This window comes from Porites lutea, chromosome 4 (assembly GCF_958299795.1).
Source record: "Porites lutea chromosome 4, jaPorLute2.1, whole genome shotgun sequence".
NCBI classification, from domain to species: domain Eukaryota; kingdom Metazoa; phylum Cnidaria; class Anthozoa; order Scleractinia; family Poritidae; genus Porites; species Porites lutea.
The window spans coordinates 21,607,413-21,634,981 of NC_133204.1; the positions used below are offsets into that span (position 1 = coordinate 21,607,413).

Sequence of the window (27,569 nt, forward strand, 5' to 3'; positions counted from 1 at the left end):
ATGGGAGAAGATGTGGATGAAGCCGTTAAAAGTGGAAGCTGTGAAATTGTATGATCCTTAAAAATTCACTCAAAGGCGTACTGCAGTCACAAATCGTGGTTGTCTAAGGAATGGACAAAAGGACTTCAAAGGAAAGCTTGGAAAGCAAGTTGCAGCTATCGCTATTGACGAGGTCCACTCAATCATCGAGTAGTAAATTTTCCCTTCGTTTGTTGGGCATTTTCATTGCTCGAGTTAACGATCTGTATTGAAACGGCTTTCTATCGAAATGAGCGATATTTGTTTGTCACTTGATTCATAATTTTTTTGTCACGTAAACGCTGAAATCATGTTTTCAAGCCGTAAATAAATTACTTATCCCGCTCTCTATTGTCTGAAAGTCTTACATCAGGTTTTTAGTAAGATTATGTACACATAATATTAATTTTGATGTGAGAAATTTTGATTTATTCCTAAGAACAATAATAAATGTATGGGGCTTTAGCATCAGTCTTAATTGACAAGTGAAGACCACCTACAGCTGACGCGGTCTGAGTGGGCGGATGAGTCTATTTAAAACAAATCTAACAGGCGTTCCCTCTCTCACCTCCCCCCCTCCCTCGCTTTTATTTTTTCGCGCTCCTTTTTTCTTCGCGCCGCTCCCCACTATCTGAACGCCTGGAACAGGCTAGGGGTTGATAGGCATACAAGACTCTTACGAGGATCAGTTGTTTCTTTTTTAACGTGCATATGTATGATGAATTTCATGTGCCGGATGTGCTCATTGTGTTGTTGTACATGTGAAGACGAAACTCTTAAGGGTACTTATTCAAACAAAAGCAATTTTATAAATTATCGATGAGCGATTTCCCAAAACTATACCCGGCAACTTCATAAGCACATCCATGTTGTGCATCACGTTTGCTCGACTTGCTTACTTGCTGCTTCTGCTGCTCCTTATCTCATAAATTTTGAATAGGACTCGACTACGACATCACTTCTCTAGTTGATTGCTTGTTTTCACGCGACAGTTTTGATTGTTCTGTCATTCACACATGGGCGCAGATAAAAGCAAAGCTGTGATTGGAGGAGTCACCGTACCGCAAACGTGGCGCGAACACCTTCCGGAAAATGGGAGCTGAATTCTAATTGGCTACCCGCGGGAAAGGAATGTGGTTCGATTCTCAAAAGCCGTTTGTGGGGAGGAGCGTTGCGTGATGACACTAAAAACAGCTGTGTAGCAGACTAACCGTCATACAGCCCAGTCACTCTCTCTTTCAAGGCCAGACGCTATCTGCAAGGTTCGTCGTTAGGGCTTTCCACAAGTTGCTTGGCAACTTCTTAGCAACTTCTCGTATTTGTAGGAACTTTTTTCGTTTCGAGAAAGTTTTTGTATTCTGAGCAATTTCTCTAGTTTTCTAGCAATTCTGAGATATCACAACGGCCTTTATCGTTAAATTGGCCCTAGTAGACAATTATGAACTTCCTGCGCAAAAGGAGCCAGATCATCCTCTCTGGGGCAGATCATGGGCGCAAGATGTATGCAGCCGGGCTGCTAGGTCTGCGGTTTTTAAGGTGAAGAAGGCCATTCAACAATTTTATAGGCTCATAGTAGAACTTTTACAAGATTAATTTTGATATTGACAGGAGCCCATGACTATGAGGCCATGGGCTTCTGATGTTGATGCGTAGCCTTTCAGTTACTCGTAAATTTGTTTGTTTTAATTGTGCAAAAATGCTCAGAACTTCTTTATTTTGTTCTACAAGTTGCATACTTTTGCTTCAGATCGAATAAAGGAAGAGGGCAACGGAAACTTCTTGTTTTTTCGAGCAACTTTCGACACAAAAAAAAACTTTTGACTTTAACAAGCAATTTGTGGAAATCCCTTTTCGTCGTTACAATTTGTATGCAAGTGGTCCCTGATTGAAAGGACTTTTTATTGAACAGCACTTGGAGGGGTTTCCGTAATAACCTTCGAGCTTTATCGCTGGCACTAATGTAGAACCTCTTCCCCGAGAAATGTATTGTTAGTAATTGGTTTCTTTAAATTCAGTTGAGGGTAGTAAAACACAACCTCTTGTAGGCGTCTAACCCCATGAAACACCAAAGTGTTATTTCTATTACGAGATCCCTTACTTTTGCCACTTCTTCGTTGATGCACAAAATAGGTCACGTAAACTTGCTAATTGGTTTATAACAATAATAATAATAATAATGGTTAAGAAGAGAGACAGGAGCCGTCAAATTATAGAGCGTTAACTCAAGAGGATGGACGGGTGACAGAAAAGGAAGGTGAGAAAGTTGAAAAATATCAAGATCTTGCGAGAGGTTCGAAAAATGTGGGTTGCAAGGACCAAGGTGATTTCGGTGGCAATTGGGGCATTAGGATCAGTACCAATGAATTTAAAAATACCTTGAAGGTTATTGATGTTGACATCTCTATGGAAGTGATCCAGAAATGTTCACTGTTGGGGTCATGCAAGAGTTTTAAGAAAGGTGCTCGAGAAGTAGGGGAGAGGAAATCAAACTGCAGCTGTGCGAACGTTTAATAAAAGTAATAATAATAATAATAATGGTATTTATAATAACCACAATAGCTTTGCACAAGGAGATCACTTCAGAAAGAATGATATTCATTGAGGCCCCAGGGGCGGATCCAGGATTTTTTTTAGGAGGGGGTGCACTAGTCTCTTCCTCTAGTTCAACACCAAAAAACCACATAGTTTTTTTTTTTTTTTTTGCAGAATACCAGTTGTATTACAAAACCGCAGGTCATCTCAGGAGGGGGGGGGGGGGGGGTGCGCACCCCCTGCACCCTCCCCCTAGATCTGCCCCTGGGCCCTGTACAATAAAAGAAATTTCTTTTTAAATAACTACTTAAATGAACACGTAATACTAGTAATAAATAAAACGTTAATAACTAAAACTTAACTTGTAAAAGCTACAAGTTAAAAATGTTAAAATGTCAGATAGATTAAAGTACTAAAAGAGTAGCAAACCTTCTGATATTAAACTTGTATGACGACAGTCACTAGTTTAAACTAAGAATAATAAATATATTTGTTAAGCTTGAAATCTTCCCCAACTCTCTATAAAGGCGGCCACCTCTTTGCGAAGATCTTTTAATTCTTTCTGGGAAACTGCCCACCTACCCTACCCTTAAGCCAACATTTTGCCCCAAGTAAGAAGTAAGTGTTAATGTTGGCTTAGAAGAGGGTAGGTGGGCGGTTTCCCATAAACGTATAATGATCCACTTTGTTTAAGGCGGACGCCTCTGGCCCTAAAACGGACACTTAGTATACTTGTCCTAATGGTGTCCGTCTTAGACAGGGTCCGACTGTAGTTCATTCCTCTCTCTTAGACAGCAATCATTCCACTTGCATTTTTAGACGGTCCATTTCGCGTGTTTTGTTGTATTTCATTGTGGTGTTATTGAGGAGGAGGGGGTGTAACGGCCACAGTCATAGTAATCGTATTGCCATCCTGGTCACTGATGTCTTCACCTCCTGTATGGAGACCAACACACAAAATTTTAGAAACTTACGTCATTAATTACTCTAATTACACTAATAATTCGCTTCATCCAGTCTATTGCAGAATTCGACGATGGTTTAAACGAACGTCACGATATTCAATGGAAAAGAAATTAAGATAATAAATAGGACATTCATGAAGAACTTGTACAATGAACAGCCAATGTAAATTAAAAAAGGAGATCTACCCCAGTCTTGGGGAAATTGAGTCGTCATCGTCGCCATCTTATTGCTTCAGGAACTAATAAAAGTAACTATTATTTTGAGAATCCAATATCCTTAAATTTTCGTAAATCTTCGCCCCTGAAATCTAAATCTGGCTAATCTGGGTAATTTGACTACTCGACAAGACTGCATCGAATATCTTAAAATGCCCAAAAGGACGTTTGGATTTTGGGTTGTTAGCAACAAATAATAGCAGCAAGGTCACTGACTTATTCCTGAACGCTACGCAGCATTCTGTATTCAAATTTAGGTAATTTTCTAACTAGGAAACCTCAAATGTCCAAGTGGACAGTCTTTGGCCCGGATTCAACAAGCTTTAGTCGTTCAATTTCCTTGCAGAATGCAGTTGTTGTGGAGCGATAACGTAGAAGGATTTACACCTTCTTGAATCAGGCCCCTGAACACTAGGATTGATGGAACAGTAATTGCAATTGGGATTCATTACTAAACAAAAGCTCTGAACTGATAATCAGCTGTCAATCGATAATGAAACTACTGGTAGTAAGGAATACATACATGTATGATTGGCGCGAGACTTTTCGTCAAAACATATGCATACCTCCCCCCAACCTGATCTCTTTCAAAATGTTTTTGGTTTCTTTTTATTAGAATCATCCGCGATATTATTTCAATAAAGTACTCGCCTAGGTTGTCTTTACCGGAAATTGTAACACCTGTAGACCCGGCTTTGCAGATCACAGAATAAAAAATGCGACTGAGCCAACCTTTTAAGATGCTTCTCACCTAGAAAATAAGCAATTGAAGCTGTTGTAAACAAGTAGTTGTTACAACAGTTGTCAGCGGTTTTCACACGGGGTTCAGGCAAAAGACCTATAAATCTGTTTACCCTCGTTTGCGTGCGTCTTTAAAAACCTGATATTATTCGACTGCATACTTAACTGTAATGACAACTATTTCGAATAAATTGCAAATGCATGCAGGACATTTTGTGAATTTTGTTCTATGGTGGACGCATTCTCTCTTTAGTCATGACTCAGTTTGTAGAGCAAATGAAAATTGGTGATACAAATACAAGTGCAAATAGAGTCCCTTGTGATCGGTATTTGATAAGAATATGCAACCGCCAATTTTTAACATCGAATCAGGGGGGGGGAGGTAACTCTATTGTTTTCCACCTGAGTTTCTTGACCCACTCCGCCTGCCAGTATGACGTCACATAGTAACGGACAAGAACCTCTGGTCGCTTGTGCAAATTAGCAAGGGAATCGACAGTTATTTGGACGAGCGAGGTAAAGGAAAAGCTAAGAAGCTAGCAAATATCGCTATATGTTGCTTATTTGATCGAAAGTGTGTGAGCTTTGGTGTTGCTACAATCTGCTTCTGTAAACCGTATTGATATTTTGTGTCCGTGATCGTACAATTTTGTTAATCGTTTGCTGGCCGTGCTGCGGGATTGCCATCTTTTTCACGGGACCGGCAAGGTCATCAAAACTTAATTTTTTTTTTCTCTAGATAAGCAAGGTCTAGTCTCCAGAATCATCCAGAATAGGAGGTTCCATTCACAGATCACACGTGTTTATATTTCATCTATTCTTTTGCTAGTTAAACGGGCATAACTTCATATCATTCGTTTCGAGTGTTGGCCTCTGTTGATTTCCTAATTCTCCACCAAATTCAGTAAAGATCGTTCGATCGATTATCTACAACGAGTCGGCCCGCTGAACGCGAAATAATGCGAAATAGCTTTGAAATACCCGCTTAAGCTAATTTTCCTCAAATGTATATTTGAATTCATGGTAAATACAGCTCCACCAGCTTCAAACAGCGTCTATGGCAGAGAAAAATTGATTAGATATGACAAAATTAATTTTTCAACTCATGTGTGTCACTGTGGTGCAGTGGTCAAGGAGTTGCTTGAACGTGCAGATAAACCGGGTTCGACTCCCGGCGACGCTGTTTTCTGTTTCTTTGTGCCATTTTTTCTTTTTCTGTTCGGTCTCTTTTTTTAACACTATTTTTCCTTTTGGCCTGTTTTTCTTTATTCTTACTGCTGACCCTGCTGGTCATGCACTTGGATCAATATATATTTTAACCTTGAGTCGGGAGTTTTATTTTGGAAAAGGGATTTCAAAAGCTCTTGATCTGCATACTGGCCAAGCTTCCGACCATAAAAAAAAAAAAAAAACATAAGCTGTCAAGACATGTCCCTCCTCTGAAACAGCTGAATTTTTTACAATGTTAGTTGTCATCATGACAAACAACACACAGTACACCACAAAATTATAGTTCAGTATGCCCAATACAGTATTAAAATGCGGCAAAGGAACAAGATTCAATGGTCACAGTCTCTCACAAATACCTGTCATTTGGCTTCCTCTTTCAACGCTACAGCTAAGCGAACTTTGAGAGGAATGATATGGGGTTCCACCAGCTCTGAAGAGCTGAAATACGCACAATGTAAACTATGAAACATCCTTTGATAAACCTCCTTCTGTGCACTGGTCTTGAAAAGTGTGACTGGTCGGTATGATTGCCCGTAAAATTTGCTCGACGATAGAAAGGAAATCTTTAAAATTCATCACACCACTGGACATTTCATTCCAAAAAAGTACTTAAGGCTAGTTTTAGTTTTCTATGACAATAGAAACCTTAAAATCTCCAAATCCAAGAAATCGGAACAGTATTTCGGTGATAAAATCGAAATTTTTATCCGTGTCTTCGATGAACACTTTGCTCCCCATTTTGAAAGTTACTGACGTCATACTGGCGGGCGGACTGTGCAACAGATTTTCTTGGAGACACCTCCCCCACCCCCCCCCCCCCCCACCCCCTTTATCGAATCGATTAGTTTATGCCCTCAATTCCGGACGAGGAGGGTGGCACGTAAGAGAGCAATTGTAGACAGCATAACCCTGTACTAGTCACCATCCACTGCAGTTAAACGTTCACGCATTATGATTATTCACTGGGATTTCATTTAACGTTAAGTGGAAAAATGTTTTGGCAAGGGTGGAGAAAATAATCAGTTAAAATAAGTATCTTTTTCTTGAGAACGTTTCAGTTGAAAAGCCTTCGCGCCCGAGTAAAATTATGATGGCCAATAGCGCCGACGATCACTCCAGAGAGTTTTCAGACAGCAAAACGTTTTTCCTTAGATTTCCATTCCCCGTAACGTTCCCCGGTTAAGACATCTGTGCTAAGAGTGTGCTACTCTAGATGCAAATGGTCCAGAAAGTTTCATAGGGAAAGGGTGGGAAGACTCAGTTACAGTCAGGGAATCAACTCCTATCTCTAATCCTACCTTCCCTGCCTGCGAAATTAAGACGAATCGTCTTTTTATTCCAAAGATCTGCCCACCACAAACAGCTGCATTAACAGTCATAACTGTTGAATCGCTTGCTGATTTCTCCGCCTCCTAGCCCCATAACATTGACGGAAGGAGGGAAGCGATAAATGCACATGTATTCGTGGAAAAACTTAGTTTTTCTTGTGTTTTCCGAAAGTGTTTCAACAAATTATGATCAGGATTGTAGATCTTTTTTTTATGGCATGTAGCTATAGCTCGTTTCAAGAGCTAAACGATATAAATAGCGAAAAATGTGGTCATTTTTACACCTTCATTGGTTTCCCTACTTGCGCTCTTACCTTCGGTGTAGAAAACGTGTAGAGCACTGGATTAACTGATGAATTAACCGGCAGGACAAACGCAGCAAACCAAACGTAAGCCGTTCCGTCGGGATCATTGAACTTCCCAGCGAGGGCAAGAATACTCAAAATTATCACAGGAATCCAGCAACTGAAGTCAGTTAAGATGATGGCGAACACTCTCCGAGCGAGGGCCGACTCTCTGTTGAGGCTGTTATTGGTTTTTGATTCTCCATGTGCGTTGATTCTCTGCTGTGACTTAAACACCTTAAAGATAATGGCTATGTAGGCTGTCATGATGAAAAGGAAAGCTGTGAGATTCAAAGCGATAAATATGGCAACTGAATACTCCCAGCCGGCCAGCTTTTCTGAGGACAGTTGGAGAGGGAGACAAACTGCCGAACGCCCTTAAAAAAATACGAATTACGTATTTTAGTTGGTCCTTAATATCAGATAATGTGACAGGCTAATAATAATGATAAGGAGAGAGGAAGAACAAGAAGTAAATAACGATGATAATGATGACGATGATGATGATGATGATGATGATGATGACGATGACGATGTTAATGATGATAATAATGATGATATAGATGGAGATGACAGTTTCTCACCCAAAAAGTCACAGAGCGCAGTATTCTGTTGCCATAACAATCTTCTGTCAAGCATTTTACTAAGATTCTCTAAAAAATAACCGAAACTTTCCTCGACATCACTATCCTTCGGTAGACTGATCAAGACGTTTTAATCCCTTACATTAAAAGAGCCAGAGAGTAAGGGAAAATTAAATTAAGGGTGGCAGGAGCCTATTACGGCTCCTGGGGGGGGGGGGGGGCGAAAAAAATATATATAAATATACCGTAAAATCCATATTGTCTGTCCTCGTTGTAAAAATAGGGGAGATCATTTGTTGGAACGATGGCAATGATGATTCCAATGACCCAGACGGCTGCGCAAATAACGTAAATTACCCTTAGCGTCAGTCGGCGACAGCTGAATGTAAAGACGATACTGATCAATCGGTCAGCAGTTATAACAGTCAGCATTAGTACCGAGACTTCGCTTGACAGCACTGATAAAGCACCAGCAAGTTTACAAAGTGTTCCTGATCGCCAAGTGAGGTCGAAGTTAAAGTAAGCACCTGGAAATGAAGCACTGTTTCAGTATTATGATAACACTCACTTGTCTGTGCACCCTATTGTATGCTCTACCCGAAAAATGTCTTCCAAGTCACATTATTATTTAAAAGAATTCGATCGAAGTCACGATATGTATTATTATAGCTAGGGCTGGGGTCAATTTAATGAAAAATTTACGAGTGTACATGTTTAGAGTCTGAAATCGATAGCAACACTTGCACTTTGCACTCTTGAAAAAAAAACCAGGAAAGAATTCTCTTACAATTTTTATCCGTTTGATCTGAAATTTTGCAGGATGGTACAAATTTTTATTGCGCATGTTTTGTTGGTTTTCCTTTTTTTTATTTTAACAGTTTTTGGCGGGAAATGACGTCACAGGATTGATGTCAAAATTCTAGTAACAGTTTAATTAAATTGACACCTGGTCGAAGTTTAGCCTGAGTGTTCGAAGCTCCGGGATAGTCAGGCCTGCGAAATTGGGAAAGCGAACACGAAAATAAAAAGGGAAAAGACTGCGACAGCCCCCTTTTTCCGGACCATGAGCTTATATTTGCGCATGCCTTTCACTTGCCTGGAACTGGCTATTGGAAGGTATATGTCTTGTACCGAGCCTGTGTGCAATCTTTAGTTTAATGTGACCTCAAATTTAAAAGGCTCGATTCAGTGTGATCTCGTCAAATCAATTTTTTAAGGTCATTTTTCAGTGACCTTAAAAGCCGTTAAAAGGGTTACTTACTGTTTCATCATTTTGATTCGAACTCTCTTACTTATAAAACTAGCCAAGCTTATGATAAATGCTCTGTCAGTAAAATAGAAAAAAAAACTTGTATTTCTCCCACCGAAACACTGGTGATCGAAACCCATACCTGCCCATATTTGGTCTTGAATGGCAACAATCATAAGGTACACTCCCATGAGAAAGTCGGACACCGCGAGATTCGTCAGAAGACAGGTTTGAACTGGATGGTCGTCGCGCCTAATTAGACGCCAGGCTATTACAGCCAAGTTACCAAGCACAGCAAGAACACCGAGCAACCAAATTATCTTTCTAGGGCCTGAGTTCTCAATCATGCGATTGCAACTTGAAAATGAGTCTTGCGCCGACAATGGGTATTCGCAATCCACGTGCTTGAGAACTCTAGTAGCATAACAGCACAAGGAGAAGCTGTCTAACTTCCTAAATAAGAATGAATACAAAACTGTAAAATGTTTGCAAACGTAGTAATAGTCGAATAGCTTACTAATATGGCGAAAAAATGATTTACGAGACAAAAATAAGGGGTTTTTTTCGTTATAAAGTACTCTGCAAGTTATTAATAATAAAAATATTGATAATAATAATAATAATAAATATTATTATAATAATAATTTTATTCAACTTTAAAAATATGTACATAATTTACAGAATATTTGAGGTAAGAATTAAGCACTATATAATATTAAGCATTATATAAATCATAAAAAAGAAAAAATGTCCTGTGTCAATAACGATTTCCCAAATACATTCCTTGCGGCTCAGATGCGGTCAATAACTCTTGAAGGCAGTCTAGAGTTTTTAAATTAAGTCATTACAAAAGAGAATTGTCCACCTCTGATATTAAAAAGAAAACAAGTTAAAAAAAGAATAAAATCTCGTATTCCTAAATTTCTATTTCTTTAAAAAGTTCGTAAAATAATAATAATAATAATAATAATAATAATAGTAATAATAAACAGTTGCAAAAGAAATTAATCATTGTTGCTAGATCTCATACCAACCTGACGCCTTTGCGGATTTTTTCGGCAAAATTTTCGGGGGAATTTAATCTGTAACGCATCTTTTATGCATGGTAGAAGAAAATACTCACAAATACTTAAGATTCCGGAGGTCTGCGAATACCTCTAAAGGCAGCGCTTTAAGCAAGTTTCCCTGCAAATGCCTACAAGAAATATATACTTATAAAACAACGCTTTAGTGGCAATATAAGTTATCAGAAGACGTTAAATCACTTTTGTCTTGACTTATCTTCTAATTTAGTCATTGAGTTATAGCGGTGAAACGAAACAGTGACGTATGATTTTAGAGAAAATATTCAGCTTCATTGTAATATGTAGCGATTTCATTATCATTTTTTTTTTTCAATTGGTTATGAGGTTAGGTCTTAGCACTACATAAACATAAGCATTGTCCTGGCGACTCTGTGGGAAAAATTGTTTAACTTCCTTTTTTTTAGCCAATGTACGCGTTCAAAAGTTTAACTATTTATGTAATGTTACTAGCCTGCGTATCAAGGGTTAGAATAGTAATAGTCTCAACTGAGAAAGAACGTGGCGCGCAAGTCTCCCTTGCGCGCCTCGTTCTTTTTCGCATATTACTTCGAAGCGTCTGCTAATGACGCAGGCTATTTAACAATTATTCCACGAGTGGGCGTTGGAAATGAGATGGTAGGGGGTCAACGAGGAGCATAGCGCCGAGTTGGCTATAAGCATCTCATATCCAACAAGTGCGAGTGGAATAATTGTTTCATTAAAAACGCCCACAAAATATCGAGAATTCTTCCCGATTTTATTTGTAAAAGCAACGGGTACAGTTGACATATTTGGAGAGCATGGTATAATGGCTCATAGAATTGCATTATCCATTAATTCCGTTTTAATAAAAATTAAGATTACACGCTATTTTTGTATTGCTGAAATTTTGTCCCAACGGAAGCACTCTCATTGATTACCTTGGGATCACATGACAGTTTACAATAAAACTGTTTCCTGCAAAAAGTTGTACTTAGTGGGGAACATTGCGTCAAAGGGGAAACGTGCAATTTTTCCCACGAATGTTGAGATTTACTTTTTTTAGTGCTTGGTTCCTTAGAGACAGCTTGTATATTACCGTATTAAAACTACATTACTACATTTCCATTCTATATCAATGCCTCATAAAACTAAATTGTACTTACAATCTTTCCAGGTTTTGGAGCCCATGAAATATATCAGCATGAAGCTGGTTGATCTTGTTATTGTTTAGAAACCTTATAAAAAATATATAGGGACAATGAAAGAATTCAAAAGCTGGCGTTCTGAGTGCTATCACCTTGTCGGTGAGTATTAAGGAATTGCATGTTCTGTTTGGATATTACAAACACTAACCAACACATTCAGCGCTTGAAGCTACGATACTGGTAGGCTAATTGCAATTCAAACATGCGGCGGGGGGCGGGGGCGGGGGAATTTGACAACTGTACGGATACTGCTTAAATTACTAAGAATTATCTAAAAATTATACGAAATCTCACAGAAAAATTTCGCCCCCCCTCAGCCAAATCCTTAATCCGCCCATGCATTAAAAATGTAGGTATATTAGTTGACACCTTGCGAGTTATCAGTGACGGCTGAGATTAAAATATTTCCATGCAAGGGGTTTTTTTATTTCATTTTACCCCGAGTGACTGCGCTTCCTTACCGCGAAAAACTGCACTGGTTATTCTAGTCATAACTTTTGCGTATGTACATGAGGAAACATCCTCCGTGATAGTGTATTTTAATGTATGTTCGAGGCTTGTTGTTTAACTTTGTGGTCATTGTAACGTGCACCTTTGTTAAAGCGAAAAAAAACGTATCATTGAAATAAATAACAATTATTTACTGAGGTGGAGGTGGCTAGTGGTGTGATTTGCGAGCCGATAAGCGGCAAGGTATATACACACCACTAGCCACCGACACTGAGGTGAATAATTGTTTTAGTAAACTCTAAAACATTGAGATAATTGAGCACAAAAAAGATAGTTTTTTACTCACTTAATGTTGCCAACAATTCAGACAATTTTGGCGCGCAAATGATCGAATGGCCGTCGCGTTTTCTTGCTGACAAATAAAACTTTTGAAGGCATTCTTTTAGCTAATGTGGAGAAATCTCTTCAAAAGTTATGAATTCGTTTTGTATTTGAGGCCATTCTGTAAAAAAAACTATTTAATGTAGTTTTAAGCTTATTTATTTTACGCAAGACCTAGTTTGTATTTGTAATGAAACAAAAAACTTTTTCACGGTTTTATCGGTAAATTCAAGTCAAACAGACAAACGTTTACCTGTTGAAGCTTCCAAACCGAATTTAGTCATCTTCGTTGTGTATTCCGGGAACAGCTTGTGATGATTATTTGTGATATTTCTTTGTTTGTTAGGGCAGCAAACCGGGAAACCATTTTGGTCGTAACTTACGCGAGTTTGCATTCGCGTCGCTGGCTCGGAGGAGCTGGAGGTGAATCAGTGAACTGCACTGGATATCCTACCTTTGAGTAGCCAATCAGAGTGCGCGAAAAACACTATCTACTGTTTTAGTATACGATAAAAACAAATATCAAATTGAAACTTACAAGTATTTGAGACTCTCCAATTCTCTGAAAACTTCTGAATGAGGCATTGTTATCCGGTTGTGAGAAAGGTCTCTAAACAACGCGTTATAACAGTAAGAATCGATTATGAACAAAGGACAAAACGAAGTGTTTCCAAAATTTGAAAACTCAACGGAAACATAGAGCTGCCTGTTTTATAGTATTCATTCCAGTGCCGGTACAGCCGTGAAGTTGAACTAGAGTTCTTTATTTATCCAGGGATAACCCTGGCTATCAGTTCTACACAAATTTAAACATCTTAGTGACTCTGTAGATGATAATGGTAACCTGAACCGGGGGGTAATTTAAAGTTAAATTATTAGTCCAATCCTAACTAAAGAAAATAAAAATAATCTGATTTAGATTTTGAGAAAAGACAAGCCAATGTAAGGAAAAAACAAGAGAATTACGTCTTACAGATGTTCCAGGCCTTTTAAGTCAGCAAAAATGTTCCTCGGTAACTCAGAGATTTGATTATATGAGAGGTCCCTACAAATTGAATGAATAGCTTAGGTGATTTTCCATGATACCAACAAAGCCAATGCATTTAAATGTAACACTACATCTTAGTGACTTTAATTGCCCCTTAACAGAAAGCAACATAGATATCGCCGCAAGACGAATTGGCTTTCCTTTCGTTTGTGTGAAAGCTGCAAGAACAAAGTATTCATTCATTATTGGGGTAAAGAAAATCGTACGTTATACCGACGACTGCGTTAAATAGCGGTTCGTTAAATCGAGGTTTCACTGTAACAAATAGTATCCAGTCCATACTTACAGTCTTTTTAGGTTTTTTAAATCCTTGAAGATGGGTTGTTGTAGCTTCAAGAGCTTGTTACTTTGAAAGTTACTAAAACACACTGATGGACGAGTAATACGAAATTTGATCAAGCTAATTCCTTCTGATTCTTCAGCTATAGGCACCAACTTGATCCTGCCTCTCGGGGCTCATTAGGCTTAGTTTTGTGTGCCTCCTCAACGGCAGTGCAGGAACGTAACTAGTGCGCGCAGACCTGTTTTTGCTCTTGACTCTATATGACTTTCCTCGTCCACCAGTATCTGAACTAATTCAAATACTTTTAGAAACATCATTCTATTCTTTCCTTTGCCTCTTGATTGTTAACAAAAGGTTCCAATCAAAGCACGATTCCAGTTTCTAAAACTTTGACACTTTGATTGAAAGTATTGTTAAAAATTATACCGAATTATTATATAGACACGAGTCTTTTGCTGGAAAATAGAGCACTCGTGAAATTCATAAAAACTTCATCCGGGACCCGGGTGGTTTATTTTCCATAATCTCACACATGAGTTTATCGATGACGTAATTTCGGTAATTCCCTCTATTATCTTATCGATGTCTTTTTGTCTATATAATAAAAAGAACATTACACGGCGGCTTGAAGATGTGAATTGTATTTTCTCGTGGCAAAAACAATATTTTACTAACTCGCTGCGCTCTTTCGTAAAATATTGTTTTGCCACTCGAAAATAAAATTCATATCTTCGCGCCACCGTGTAATATCCTCTATTTATATGTTGCATCATTAGGCAAGTTGTGATAAAGAGCGTCATAGCAGGAGAGCAGTAAAGCAGAAATTATTACTGCCATTTTTCTCACTGGAGCTTTAACCAGGCTTTGCTTAGCCGAACATAAAATGCGTGCTGGATCATCAGTTAGAAATGAATTATACAAACATAAAAAATGGTAAAAAAACGCAACTTATCGTACAACTTACAGAGTTTGTAGGTTTCTTAAATCTGCAAAGGTGGATTCCTGTAAGTTGGAGATTCCATTTCTTGAGAGCACTCTACACGAACAAAAAAATGGTTCAACTAAATAATGGGAGACTACAACTGTAGGTGCTGAATGGTACTCGATAACTTAGTTATGGAGTATACAGTGTAGTATCTAGTCTAAAGTCACCAGTTCATTTTAGTCCATCATATGAGCGCTGCCTAAGCTGTCATATATTTTTATGAAGTTTCAGTTTTAAACACTGACCAGAACATGGTGGAATTTTACGCACAGTGACTTTGTTTTTGTCTATCTCCAACCCTTCCTTCAGTGTGGATTCTGGAAAACGTTCTTCCTCATTTACTTTATTCGCCTTATTCAAAAGCCGATTACTAGGAGCCTGTCGTATAAGCCCTTGGAGTTTTAATTTATTTGTAGAAACAGCTTTACCGGAATATTTTTCATGTTTTCTGGTAATATCCAAGCGGAGCAGAGCTATAATCATGCGTCACACGGTGATGTCACAGGCACGCAATATGAGATCATTGACAAAAATGGCAGTAGCTAGCGTGTTAACAACATTTTCCTAAAGCCTAGTGGCAAAAGAAAAAGTAAATACACTCAAGAGATGTCTTCAAGTTTGCTCGTAATTGATATTTTCATGCTACAAAGTCTCCCGTCCCAGGTTCACCGGGAAATACAAATTTCACTGTTACGCCTGAAGCTGAACGTGAGCTTATACGACTTACAGAGTTTTCAACTCTTCTAACCCCTTGAAAACAGTGCCAGATAACTGAAAGAGTCTGTTGTCTCTGAGGTCGCTGAAAAAAGAGAAGCAATACCAAATTAACAGAAAAATAACCAACGATAAAAGGAGGAGCAATTAGTAATCTTAAATCATTTCCGAGTTATTCGTGATTATTAATACAACTTTTGACGTAAGCTGTTTGAGAAAGTCCGGTTGTTTATTCTCCAAATACGACTTACCATGGTGCCTACTATCACCTTGGTGGTAGTGGTGGTGGTGGTGGTGGTGGTGGTGGTGGTGGGAGGGGGGGAGGTGGGCTATTAATGTCATTTCACCGTGGCGACAACTAATTCACTGTAGAAGGGAAATGTTTTAATGGACCGACATTGTTATCTGTGACAAAAGGCCTAGACGCTAACGTGACTGAGATGATTTGACTTTTTTTTTATTTATTTTGAAATATTGTGGCTGATGATGTATTGGTGTCATTGTTATTTACATGGTCGCACAGGTGACGTATAATTTTAAAAACAATGTTTTATTGAATTCTTCTTAGGTTACTAACACAAAGTAAACAAACAGTCAAAATAAGATTAAGTAATCTGATGTGTTATTCGTAAATACGAAGTTTTACATAAGGGCCGCACCTAGAGGTTGGAAAATTTAGTAAGCTCCAAGAAATAAGTAGAACAAAAACCTTCATAAAGTTCAAGTTGCCTGCTTTCCATCGAACTAATTAAGAGCCATTTTCTGAGAAAATCGAGAATCGCAAGACACTCGTCAAAAAATCGAATTTTTTATTATTTTGCCAAAACATCCCTTTTAGTGACCTAATTTAAGGAAAAATAGTTTTGGGTTCAAACGATTCATTTTAAAGGAGAAATTAAAAAAAGTTTAAAAAATCGATTTTATTCCTGTTTTTCGAACAAAACACGGCAGGATGCAATGGCAACTTCGAGAGAAGGGTGAACGCGTAAGAAACATTCCCTGACACTGAAACTTCACCGAATTATTATTTTGTTCTTACTCTTGAAAACCTTAGAAGAAAAATTGAAAAACAATGCCTTATATTTTTATAATCGACAAGTCTAAAGAGGTCATATTTGTGACGTTAGACATGCTAGAAAACGAAGGCCAACTTTGACTATTAAAAAAGGCCTCTGGTATATGCCGCTTGATCATAAAATCAATATAAAATGGAACCTCGGCTTTTGTACTAACTTACTGGAAAGTTTTAGCTCTGGAAATCAAATATCATCCTGACACTAAAGCAAGCGGTGAGAGCAATTGAATTGGGAAATTTATGCAAATTAGACGGCTTGCGGACGGTTGTCAAACTAAAAGAAAGGTTTTACATGAAAGGATTACTCACCATTGCTTGTAACACGTTTTTACGGCAAGGAAAGTTATTTCCAACTTCTGTTGCGTCGGTTTGAGTCACAAAATCCATAATTTTAAGCCAAAAGGTCCAAAAGACAAACGCACGTTTGCTCAGCGACTGCGCCAGAATCCGGCCGTGAATTGAAATGAAGTCACAACACGTCACTGCGGTCCTTTAGAAGCAAGAGTTGCAAGAGTTTTACTTCAGTCAGGAGGCCAAAAGATTGAAAATTCATCGCAAACTAATGACTTCGATTTTGAAAACCTTTCATCACTTCAATCGTTCGCCGGCTGATAATAAACATCACACAAGATCGTATGACCTTTGGCGTGTGACCGGAAATCGGTCACACCCTCAAGTCACGTTAGCATACTGTCACGAATTTTAATACGATTTTTCACGTTTGCTTTCGACAAAAAATAGACTCATCGAAATAAAATCAGGCCTGCTTTATTTATTTATTTATTTTTTAATTTCTTTTATAGCCTGCAGAACTTGTTCCCCATGCATCGCGCGTGTCTCGCGCCCCCAGTCCGCTTCGCAGTGCTAGCGTGAAAAGCGCAAAAAACTGAAATTGACTCCTGTTCTGCAGTTGATTTCCTTTATAGACACCTTCTAGGCATTGACAGGCTCTGAAAAAAGTGTATTTTTATTATTATTATTTTTTGAAGTGCTACATCATTTTCCTATAAATTTCAAACGTGACTGCTAAAAGACTGTTTGGAACCCATGGATGGAGAAAAGCTGTGCCGGAGAGAAGGTCAACCTCCCAGCCGAGCCAACTTTTGCGAGCGTTTATATGAGGAAAAAACTGACCACTTTGTCCGAGTCAACAGTGCTTGCGCATGCTGTCTTTGTCTAGCCTTGACCGTGTTGTCCCAACTACAATCGGCGACAAAATTGTTGAGACAAATAGGGATACTTCGGAGAACAAACGAATCCGCACCCTCCCCTGTCCCCTCCATTCAAAGTTGGGGTGTTTGTTGTTTTCTATAGGTAGCTAGAACAAGGGCACCACATTGTACGGAGGGGATGGGGGAGGAAAGCTATATTTCCTCCTTTTGAAGTTCATAAAGCGTAAAAAAGCCTACTTTTGGGCGAAGTGTCTCAACTCATTTTGTCGCCGATTGTAGCTGGGCGAGCCAAAGTGGAGAAATATTAGCCGGGCTGGAAGGGTGAGGCCACCACTACCGGCTCAGTGGAGGGCTGACTTCCGGAAGCCCTCAACTCCGCCCACTACTGGTAGTAAGGCGTCTATCCGAACCAACCTTTTGTTTCTCATGTAAATGGTTTACCAAGTTTTGTAAGGAAATGGAGGAAAAGTTGGCTCGCCCAGGGTAGCTTGGGAGGTGAGTAAACACCAGATAACCCCAATAATAAGCACAAACTTTGATTGTCAGTTAGATGTCTACTATTTTAAGTAAGCGACCTGCATGTGATTGTCGCATCCATGCCCCTTCCAGATCCCCTTTATTCTCGGTAAGCCTCTGATAGGTCAAAGTAATACAGTCGTACCTCCAGTAAGCGACCACCAAAAATGCAAAGACTTAGTGGTCCCTAACGGGAGGTGGTCGTTTAGAAGAATCGGACCACATGGGGTCTATTCCGAGAAGAGGTCCAGGCACATTCTATTAAATGGCGGTGTAACAAATTCCTGGCAAAATATTATCTTTTACCTCTTTTGACAAATACAGCTTTTAAATCATGCTCAATTTAAAGAGGGATTCAGGTGAGTGAGATATAGAATAGTCTAGAATCACAACATAATCTTCACTTTGTTGGCTACATCTACTAAGTTAGGATATGTGTAGTTCCACGATGTCGCTAAAGGTCTTCAAATTTTCTAAGGAACATAGTGCACACAGCAAAAATAGAGAGCAGAGAATGCGTCAATTGGTCGCTTATGGAAAACAATTAACCGTGACGCCCAAAAAGTGGTCGCAGTCACTTACAGAAGGTGGTCGTTTACTGGAAGTTCCAACTGTAAGGCTTTGACCGGGAAAATTTGGTCTTTTGGATTGGCAGTCGCATATGGAGGTTGGACTGTGTAAGCCACCATCACCTCACTGTAAGTGACGAGAGCCAGGAAAGTATAGTATACACTCCCTTAGGATACACAGAATCGTTGTTTTGAGGTCCCGTTTAGCGAAATGGATCATTCAAGGGAGGTGTTGAAGTCCCATAGTGAAATTTATAATGTTTATGGGTTTTTAGTGCAAGACGAAACACAATACTTAGGGCCCTGTTGTTCAAACGTTTAACAACAGGAAATCACTATCAAGCGAATAAGAAGAAGCAGGGTGAAAGCGTTAGTCTCGGGGGCGTTAGTCAACTTTTCGAACATACAGCCCCTCAGTCACTCTCCTCCGCAGACTTACCCTGGGCGACCAGGATAGGGGAATATAATACTCGACCTTCCTTGCATCATCGCGAGAGCCTATAGCCTTCACTTTCTTTTGGCTCGTCCTACAATCCTACCCAACGTTCGTGGGACAGGAAGGTCTGCTTGCGAGGCTTGGGAATCTAGGGAGACTATGGTAGCATGGTGCAAATAGCCAGGATGAGCTACTTTGTCCACACGAACCAAGAGGATTGGGTCTGCTAGAAGAAATCAGGTGTGGCTTTCTGTGATAAGTAATATTCCAACAGTATAGGATCATGGTTTGAAGCCATTTCACAATCACTAGTTTCCGCGCACCTCTACCGGCGAGTTGTGGACAAAAGCAGCTGATAGCTGTATGCGAACCTTTTTTCCACAAAATGGTTTCTGGGTTTTCGCATTCGACAGTGTCATGTATTGATTTTTTTTAATCGTAGTCGAGGTCTTTTTAATTATATACTGTCTATCTGACTGACTGTTTCTTTGTGTTTTTTTTTTTTTCTGGTAATAACAGGTTTCATAATTTGGTCGTGGTTGGGGTTATAGGCTCCTGATCGTGAGCAAATAGCGAAAAAATCAACAAGCAAAACCAAAAGTAAACTGTAGCGTTGAATCCGTTGGCCACGGAGAATTGGTATTATTCTGCAAGTTCTTTACTACAGCAAGAGAGTATACTCCCTTGACTATGGGACATTGGGCCGGGGGAACTTAGTATTTTGACCCGGCATAGGGGAGGAGGGGAGGGGGAGGGGGTACTCTGGCCAGATTCCAAGTCACGGGGATGATCGAAGTATGTTTTTTTCTTAGTTTGAAAATATTTTGAACAATTTTTTTTTTTTAGCTGTGGCTTTACTTAAGTATTCAAAATATTCGTTCTTTTTTGGTCTTAATTTTCGCTTCCACGGATCACTCACGACACTTGGAATCCGAGGTACCCCTCCTGTTTAGTACTTCGAAAGCAAAAAAGCTGTTTCAAAGCCTAGTAGGTAAATAAAAGAAAAATAAATATGCATGGCTGTTTCTACTGCGATGAGAGGATTTCTTGTCAAAAAATATGAAAACTGTATTAAAATTGCTGACAACAGCTACGAAAATTTCGTGACAGCATGATGACGTGACTAAAGCGTGTGACCAATTTCCGGTCACACCAAAGGTCATACGATCTTATGCGACGTTTATTATCAGCCGACGAACGATTGAAGTGATGAAAGGTTTTCAAAATCGAAGTCATTAGTTTGCGATGAATTTTTATTCCTTTTGCCTCCTGACTGAAGTAAAAACTCTTGTAACTCTTGCTTCGACGTGTTGTGACTTTATTTCGATTCACGGCCGGATTCGGACGCAGTTGCTGAGCAAACGTACGTTTGTCTTTTGGCTAAAAATTATATATTTTGTGACTCAAAACGACGCAAAAGAAGTTGAAAATAACTTTCCTTGCCGTAAAAACGTGTTACAAGCAATGGTGAGTAATCCTTTCATGTAAAACCTTTCTTTTAGTTTGACAACCGTCCGCAAGCCGTCTAATTTGCGTAAATTTCCCAATTCAATTGCTCTCACCGCTTGCTTTGGTGTCAGGATGATATTTTATTTCCAGAGCTAAAACTTTCCAGTAAGTTAGTACAAAAGCCGAGGTTCCATTTTATATTGATTTTATGATCAAGCGGCATATACCAGAGGCCTTTTTTAATAGTCAAAGTTGGCCTTCATTTTCTAGCACGTCTAACGTCACAAATATGACCTCTTTACACTTGTCGATTATAAAAATGTAAAGCATTGTTTATCAAATTTTCTTTTAGGATTTTCAAGAGTAAGAACAAAATAATAATTCGGTGAAGTTTCAATGTCAGGGAATGTTTCTTACGCGTTCACCCTTCTCTCGAAGTTGCCATTGCATCCTGCCGTGTTTTGTGCGAAAAACGAGCATAAAATCGATTTTTCAAACTTTTCCTAATTTCTCCTTTAAAATGAATCGTTTGAACCCAAAACTATTTTTCCTTAAATAAGGTCACTAAAAGGGATGTTTTGGCAAAATAAAAAAAAATTCGATTTTTTGACGAGTGTCGTGCGATTCTCGATTTTCTCAGATAATGGCTCTTAACATCTTTTCTGTACAAGGTGGATCATATCATGCAGATTTTAAAAAATATGTAACTAGCTGTTGTTTCCTCCTTGTCCACTTATCATAGAAACGTTTTGAATGCGTTTTTATTTAAATAATAGGGGACAAAGATTAACAAGATATCGGAGCCCACATTTCAAATATATAATAGCATTTTCGGCTGACTTCTTTTAAGTTTTTATCATTGGCATAAACCTCCATCGTCTTCTGTCTACTCGCTGTTTGAGGTCTCTGAGGTGCAGTTTCACAGGTGGACATAGTCATCGGCCGACTGGAATACTGGATTTAAAATAGAATACTACCCGACCTTTTTACTGAATAAATGTAGATACAACTAACCAGGGAATTTATTTGACAACGTTTGCTAAGATTAGTTGTCGCAGGTTTATATAAAGATACGTGACGAATGGCAGTTAAATGTCTTGACGGGAAGTTTGTGAAACTTTTGGTTTGCGACATTAACTGTTAAACAAAACTTGTTTTATTGTTTCTCCACGCGTTCTATTGGAGCCGTAAGGCTCATGGCATAGCCTATTGCAAGCCAGAAAAGAATCTGGGATATTATTTCCTTAGTAGGCTTTTTAATCTTTAAAAAGAGAATTCATCATTATTATTCTCCTCACGAAGTAGTTCTGATTCATGTTGATTTCCACGTGACCACGTGCAGAGAGTCTTAGCCCATTTAAGGAAGTGATATCTTTTCCACTCATAAGGACAACTTAAGTTCCGTAGATTTTCAGAGTTCAAGGTTAACATCCGGATCATTTTCGAAAACGGAGATTTTCCTCTGTTTTAGTCTTCCATCCACACGTAAACGGCGTTTTCGGGCACAAAAAACGCAGATTTTTTAAGAAGAATCTCAAAGTGAAGATTTTTGCAGACGCCGGATTATCGTTTTTGCGTGAATGGACGAAATCGGAGGTTTTTAATTACGATGATGTCATACATCATAGAGCGCACGCTCTGTACAGGACAACGTGTCGTATTTGCATCGCTTTAGCGTTTTCGTGTGGAACAACAGAAACTACTTGATCACGCTACTTGAAAATGCGTATGTTTTTGAAAAAGGAGAAAAAAATCTCCATTTTCAACGATATCCGGATACGTGTGTTCGTGGCCTCAAAGTTCGGGCCTGCTGTGAAACTGTAATAGGAGCGATACGCCGAGAAGGGCGTTTTGGAAGCAAACAGAAAGATATACATAAGCTTTTTATGGCCTCACGATAGCTTGTACTAAAAAGCATAAGAATGAAGGGGTTTGTTACTGTACTAAGAATAGGAAATAAATAATAAAATAAACCAACAAGAAAGAGACATTTATCCTTCAGAAATATCGAAGGATAAAAGGATTTCAGGAACAAATAAACATAATATGGTGTCCAGCAAATAAAAAATGTCAGAACGATTGATCCAAAGATTTTCATGATGTTTCGGCTTTGTTTCAGTCTTTTTGACGCAAGAGCAGTTCTCCCTCCTCCGTTGTCAACCTTAACTCTAGATATCCGTAAGTGCTTCATGATACGAGGATACAAGATGAGAATTGAAATAAGCGGAGCACAGTAGAATAAGACAAAACCCACGGCGTAATATATCCTCAGCAAATAGCCACTCGTCAGGTTTCTACAAAACGTTTGGTTCTCTATTTCAACGATTTTCGTATAGAACAGGTACGGTATTAGGAAAATCGCTGGCAACAACCAACTTATAAGCAGAAAGAATATGCGAGGCTTTTGAGATATGTTTAAAGCCTTTAGTGGAAACGCGGTTACAATAAATCTGTCCACAGCGACGAGCATTAAGCTTAGAATGGAAACCACATACGACACTGATCGTGAATAAATTCCCATTTTGCAGCAAATTGTAGCGAAAGCTGAGTTTGTAATTAGACTTCCGCCAGGTTTTAACATCCCTTCAGTAGCATAGAGTGGCCAGTTAAGGACAACACAAACCAGATCAGAAGCCGCCATGTTAACGATGTAGTAGTTAGAGCTGTTTTTAAGGCTAACAGACTTAATAAATGTTAGGATGACAAGAGAATTCCCCATTAACGCCAGCAAACTGACCGTTGAAAGAACAACCGTTACTGTTTCGGACACACTAGAGGAGCACCGTGTTTGGTCTGGACTGTAAACTGCGCTGGTATTATTCATGTCTCTTTATCATTTCACTTGCCACCGTAAAGAACCCCTTCCCTGTTCATAAAGCATTTGAAAACTGGTAGTGAAATTAATATCTTAGCATATTAAGACCGCAAATATTGATTCAGTGAGCTATTAACGCGTCCACCACCTGCATGCACTTTCATCGTCTGATTACACTTAAAATTGAATGGACCTTAAAGTCATTATTGCATTTGCGAGACAAGTGTTAGATACTGAGAATTTAGAGCGTAATTTTCAACATTAAATTTCAGTGCCGATCAATATGACGACCACTTAACCGTCACTTCACCGATTTATACAACCACAGTTGAGATTATTTTTTACTCTCTTCAGTGCTATTCGAAAAAAGTAGACTTTGAATGTTTTTACCAAAGTTAAAATTTATCCGGTTGTGATCCGCCTGTATATTAACACTGTCCGTGGCGTGGAAATCATGAGCAAATAAAATTTTTACAATTGATTATTACCATGTTAATCCAAAACTTTATCTGACAATTGGAAAAAGTGCTTGATTGCGGTTATACAGTTTCACATAATGCCTTAAGGATTATAATTGGAAGATATTTAAATTTGCAATAAAATTTGCCATGTTTGGTGTTACTACCGCACAGGTTGTCGAAACGTCACTCACTGTCAACAACAACAGTCCTATTCAGGACTATGTTCACCCGGACGATCGAACTCAACCTACTTTTGAAATGACTTCTGGTTTAAACCTTTCACAGTTTTAATATTTCAATAGTCGCTTTTGAGTAACCTCAATGTCACCTGCTTTGTTAGACGATCGAGTGAAAATAGTTAAATTAACTTCAACAGTTGATGGGTTCTGCCCATAAGCCGTTCCTTAAGAGACGCTTGATTGTAAGGCAACACTCAATATTTAACAGTTGCCTTTAATTTCCTCGCATAAAAAATATGCCACATCATGATGAAATAAACCTAGTCATAAAGCGGTAATATTACTATATAAGAAGATTTTTACCGATGTTAATGCATAATCCTTTCAAAGACGCTTTTGTTGTAAGGTTTAATTTGTTGGACTTGTCACATTCTAAATTTACAAAATAAAAATAGGATGCAGATTGTTTTAATGTCGGGGCTAATGGAGAACCATAAATCGCCATTGTACTGAAGTCATTTTAATTGATGTGGTAGAGAAAACGTGCACGAGTATCAATTTTCATCCTTTGGGGGGTTCATGCCATAAACATGCGTAGTAACGTGCTGACTGTTAGAGACTCTTACTCGACTCACAAAATCTAATGAAAAACCTCTGTGGTCAAAGTATACACCACTGTTCATGTTTATTGCCTTAAGGATTATAATTAAAACAGCAGCAATTAATGCAAGGGCCTGATACTACAAAAATAATTCGCCATGCTTGGTCTTATAATATTTGAATCAGGCTCACTTTTAAGTAATCTCAATGTCATCTGCTCTGTTAGACGATCGAGTGAAAATAGTTAAACTGATTTAAACAGTTTATGGGTTCTGCCTATAAGCCGTGGGTTGAGAAACGCTTGATTTTAAGGCAACATTTGATATTTAACAGTTGACTTTAAATTATTCGTATAAAAATATTCCAGATCATGATGAAAGAGACTTATTCATAAAGCGGTAATATTTCTTCATAACGTTTAAAAAGAATTTCACCGATGTTAATGCATAATTTCAAAACGCTTTTGCTTTAAAGTTTGTTGGAATGTCACATTCTTAAGCTACAAAATGAACATAGCGTGGAGATTGTCTTTAATGTCAGGGTTAGGAGAACTATACATCGCTGTAGTAGTGTAAATCAATTTAATTGATGTAGTAGAGAAAACGTACAAGTTTCATCCTTTGGAGATTTTTTCGTGCGATAAACATGCGCAGTAACGTGCTGAATGTCAGACTCTCTTTTTCGACAAAATCTAATGGAAAACCTCTGATAGTCAAAGTATACACTACTGTTCATGTGCATTGTAATTGTGCTTGTACCTAACAAAACCGGCAGTATAAACGTAATAAGAGAGGATGTCTTAACAACAAATATAGCATTAGGAGTAGCAATATCAAATTTACTGTCAAGTTAGATCTTCTCTGGTAATAAATCATCACATTAAAAGGTAGCCCGAACATATTTAATGCACGTTGGTTATGTTTTTCAATCTCGTTTTTCGGCAGGAATGATTCAACCGATCTCCATGATTTTTTGGCGGCCTTTACAAAGAATGGTCGAATTTTAAGAAAATGTTCTTTAATTTCTTGTCGGTTTAAAAGCTTCTGAGATATCGGCATATGTTTAAAACCGCATTTTTCCAAAAAATGTCAATAATTTCGAAACCCTAGGACAGATTTTCTCTAACTTCGGCAAATAAGCCTCAGAACTCTCTAGTCTTATATCTGCAAGTTTGAAGTAAATCGTGACCGTAGTATTCTTCAAACTTTTAGATACAAAACTAGAGAGCTCTGAGGCATATTTGCCGAAGTTAGAGAAAAATCTGTCTTAGGGTTTTGAAATTATTGCCTTTTTGTAAAAAAATGCGGTTTTAAACATATGCCAATATCGCAAGGGAAACAGCTCTGATTATCTTTACTCATTTTAGCATCAAACAAATAAGTCTATCCCATCGATTCCCTGACACTAGTTCAGTTGCCTACAGCACTGGCGACGACAACATTTCATATATCTCCAATAGATAACAAAAGAGATTGAAACCTGATGGTCATTCACTCAAAATTGATTAGAAATAGTTTGAATGAACAATAAAGCAAGTAGGCGGTAAATATTCAATTAGGCTTTTGGAAATGGCTTTTCAGCCTCCTAACTTATGTCACTAGTCACCAATCCTCCTCCCATCCCACAGAAAAAAGGTTGTGCAATTAAGCTCCACTATACCGGATCGGTGTCTGTGCGGTGCAAAACTTGATCCGGTATAGCCAAGGGTAAATGGCCTTCTCATTGTACTGAAGAGAATGAGAATAAAGGGGTTTTCTCGTGCAGTGAGAATCCGAAATAAGGAAATGAAATACAGTACAGTACACCTACAAGAAAGAAGCATTTAGCATATACAATTAATAGGTCCTTTCCGAGTTGCCTCTGGTCTCTGCTGAAAAAAGCAAGGCCCAAATGCGAAGTCATTGATATGAAAATTATTCGTTTAAATTCACATCCAAATATAAATCGTCTTTGCAAGGAAGGTTGGCTAATTCTATGAAGAACAAAAATCGATTCCATTATAGCTAACTGAGTGAACACAGCCAACACTAAAGAGATGTGTTTCAGCTACTGATATCTCTTCAAAGATTGTAACCTGCTTATCACCGTGAAATTTTTATTGCAAGATCTAAATAAAATTTACTTACAGGAACTGCAGTTGAAAGAGCCATCGGAAGATACCATCAGGTAATGAATTTATGTTGTTGTATGAAATATCCCTGAAAACAATAGTTACAACTAGTCAGCAAACAGATCTCCTTACGATTTTTTGATCACGAGTAACTGAAGTTTTGAAATGCTGGTGTATGTGCTGAGTTATTCTTTTAATATATCATTCAGTTTTATCAAATGTGACAAAACGCAGGTATAGGACTCCATAGCTGACCACATACCGTGGTTGTTTTTGGAAGGCCGGATACTAGTGATATACTAGTGATTCCTATAAAGGAAGGTTACTAAAACTGGTGCGTTGGCATATGCTTAATCAACAAGCGTCATCAATATTTTTTGGTCACGAAAAATGCTGGAAAAATTAGTCGCTACTTAGTCACTAACAGGAGTTGCTGGGAAAGCATCGCCGGGGTATTTACAAACGAAATTGCAACCTGCACGAGACGGCTCTCGTAAATAGAAAATGGCATCGGAACACAGAAAATGATAGGCCAGTTTTTATTCAAATCTCGGTTCAAATCGAACCAACCGCATATTTGGCATAATCTAACAGTTCTTGTTAATATTAATATTTTACATAATCATGAAACACTAATCCCATAGGAGTGTAAAAACATATGTAAATCAGGTAAAGAGGTCGAATACTCACAGATACTTTACACTTTTCAAGCCCATGAAACTGTATTCTTCAAATAATAATAGTTTGTTGTTACTCAGATCTCTGTTAAAACAAATGAAATAATCATTAATTAATAATGACGACGTTAAGTGTCGTGACTTTGAGAAGTTGTATGTTGACTCTCAAGTAGCCCTAAATAATATTTTAC

The 27,569-nt window shown here is 38.4% G+C and overlaps 2 protein-coding genes across 2 annotated transcripts; both read right to left on the minus strand.

Annotated features, from left to right (window-relative positions):
- Positions 1-3,362: 3,362 nt before the first annotated feature.
- Positions 3,363-26,765, minus strand: LOC140932897 (G-protein coupled receptor GRL101-like). The gene is made up of 12 exons (XM_073382396.1): positions 26,718-26,765; positions 15,333-15,404; positions 14,585-14,656; positions 13,624-13,695; positions 13,263-13,334; positions 12,828-12,899; positions 11,417-11,488; positions 9,350-9,660; positions 8,204-8,485; positions 7,345-7,751; positions 4,383-4,482; positions 3,363-3,486 (listed from the first exon to the last, which is right to left on the minus strand). Exons 6-12 carry the CDS (start codon positions 12,872-12,874, stop codon positions 3,410-3,412), a joined length of 1,296 nt encoding a protein of 431 aa, XP_073238497.1. The 5' UTR covers positions 12,875-12,899; positions 13,263-13,334; positions 13,624-13,695; positions 14,585-14,656; positions 15,333-15,404; positions 26,718-26,765; the 3' UTR covers positions 3,363-3,409.
- LOC140932898 (galanin receptor 2b-like) lies at positions 21,809-23,401 on the minus strand. Its single transcript, XM_073382397.1, has one exon. The coding sequence runs from the start codon at positions 23,358-23,360 to the stop codon at positions 22,299-22,301; it is 1,062 nt and encodes a 353-aa protein (XP_073238498.1). The 5' UTR covers positions 23,361-23,401; the 3' UTR covers positions 21,809-22,298.
- Positions 26,766-27,569: the final 804 nt, after the last annotated feature.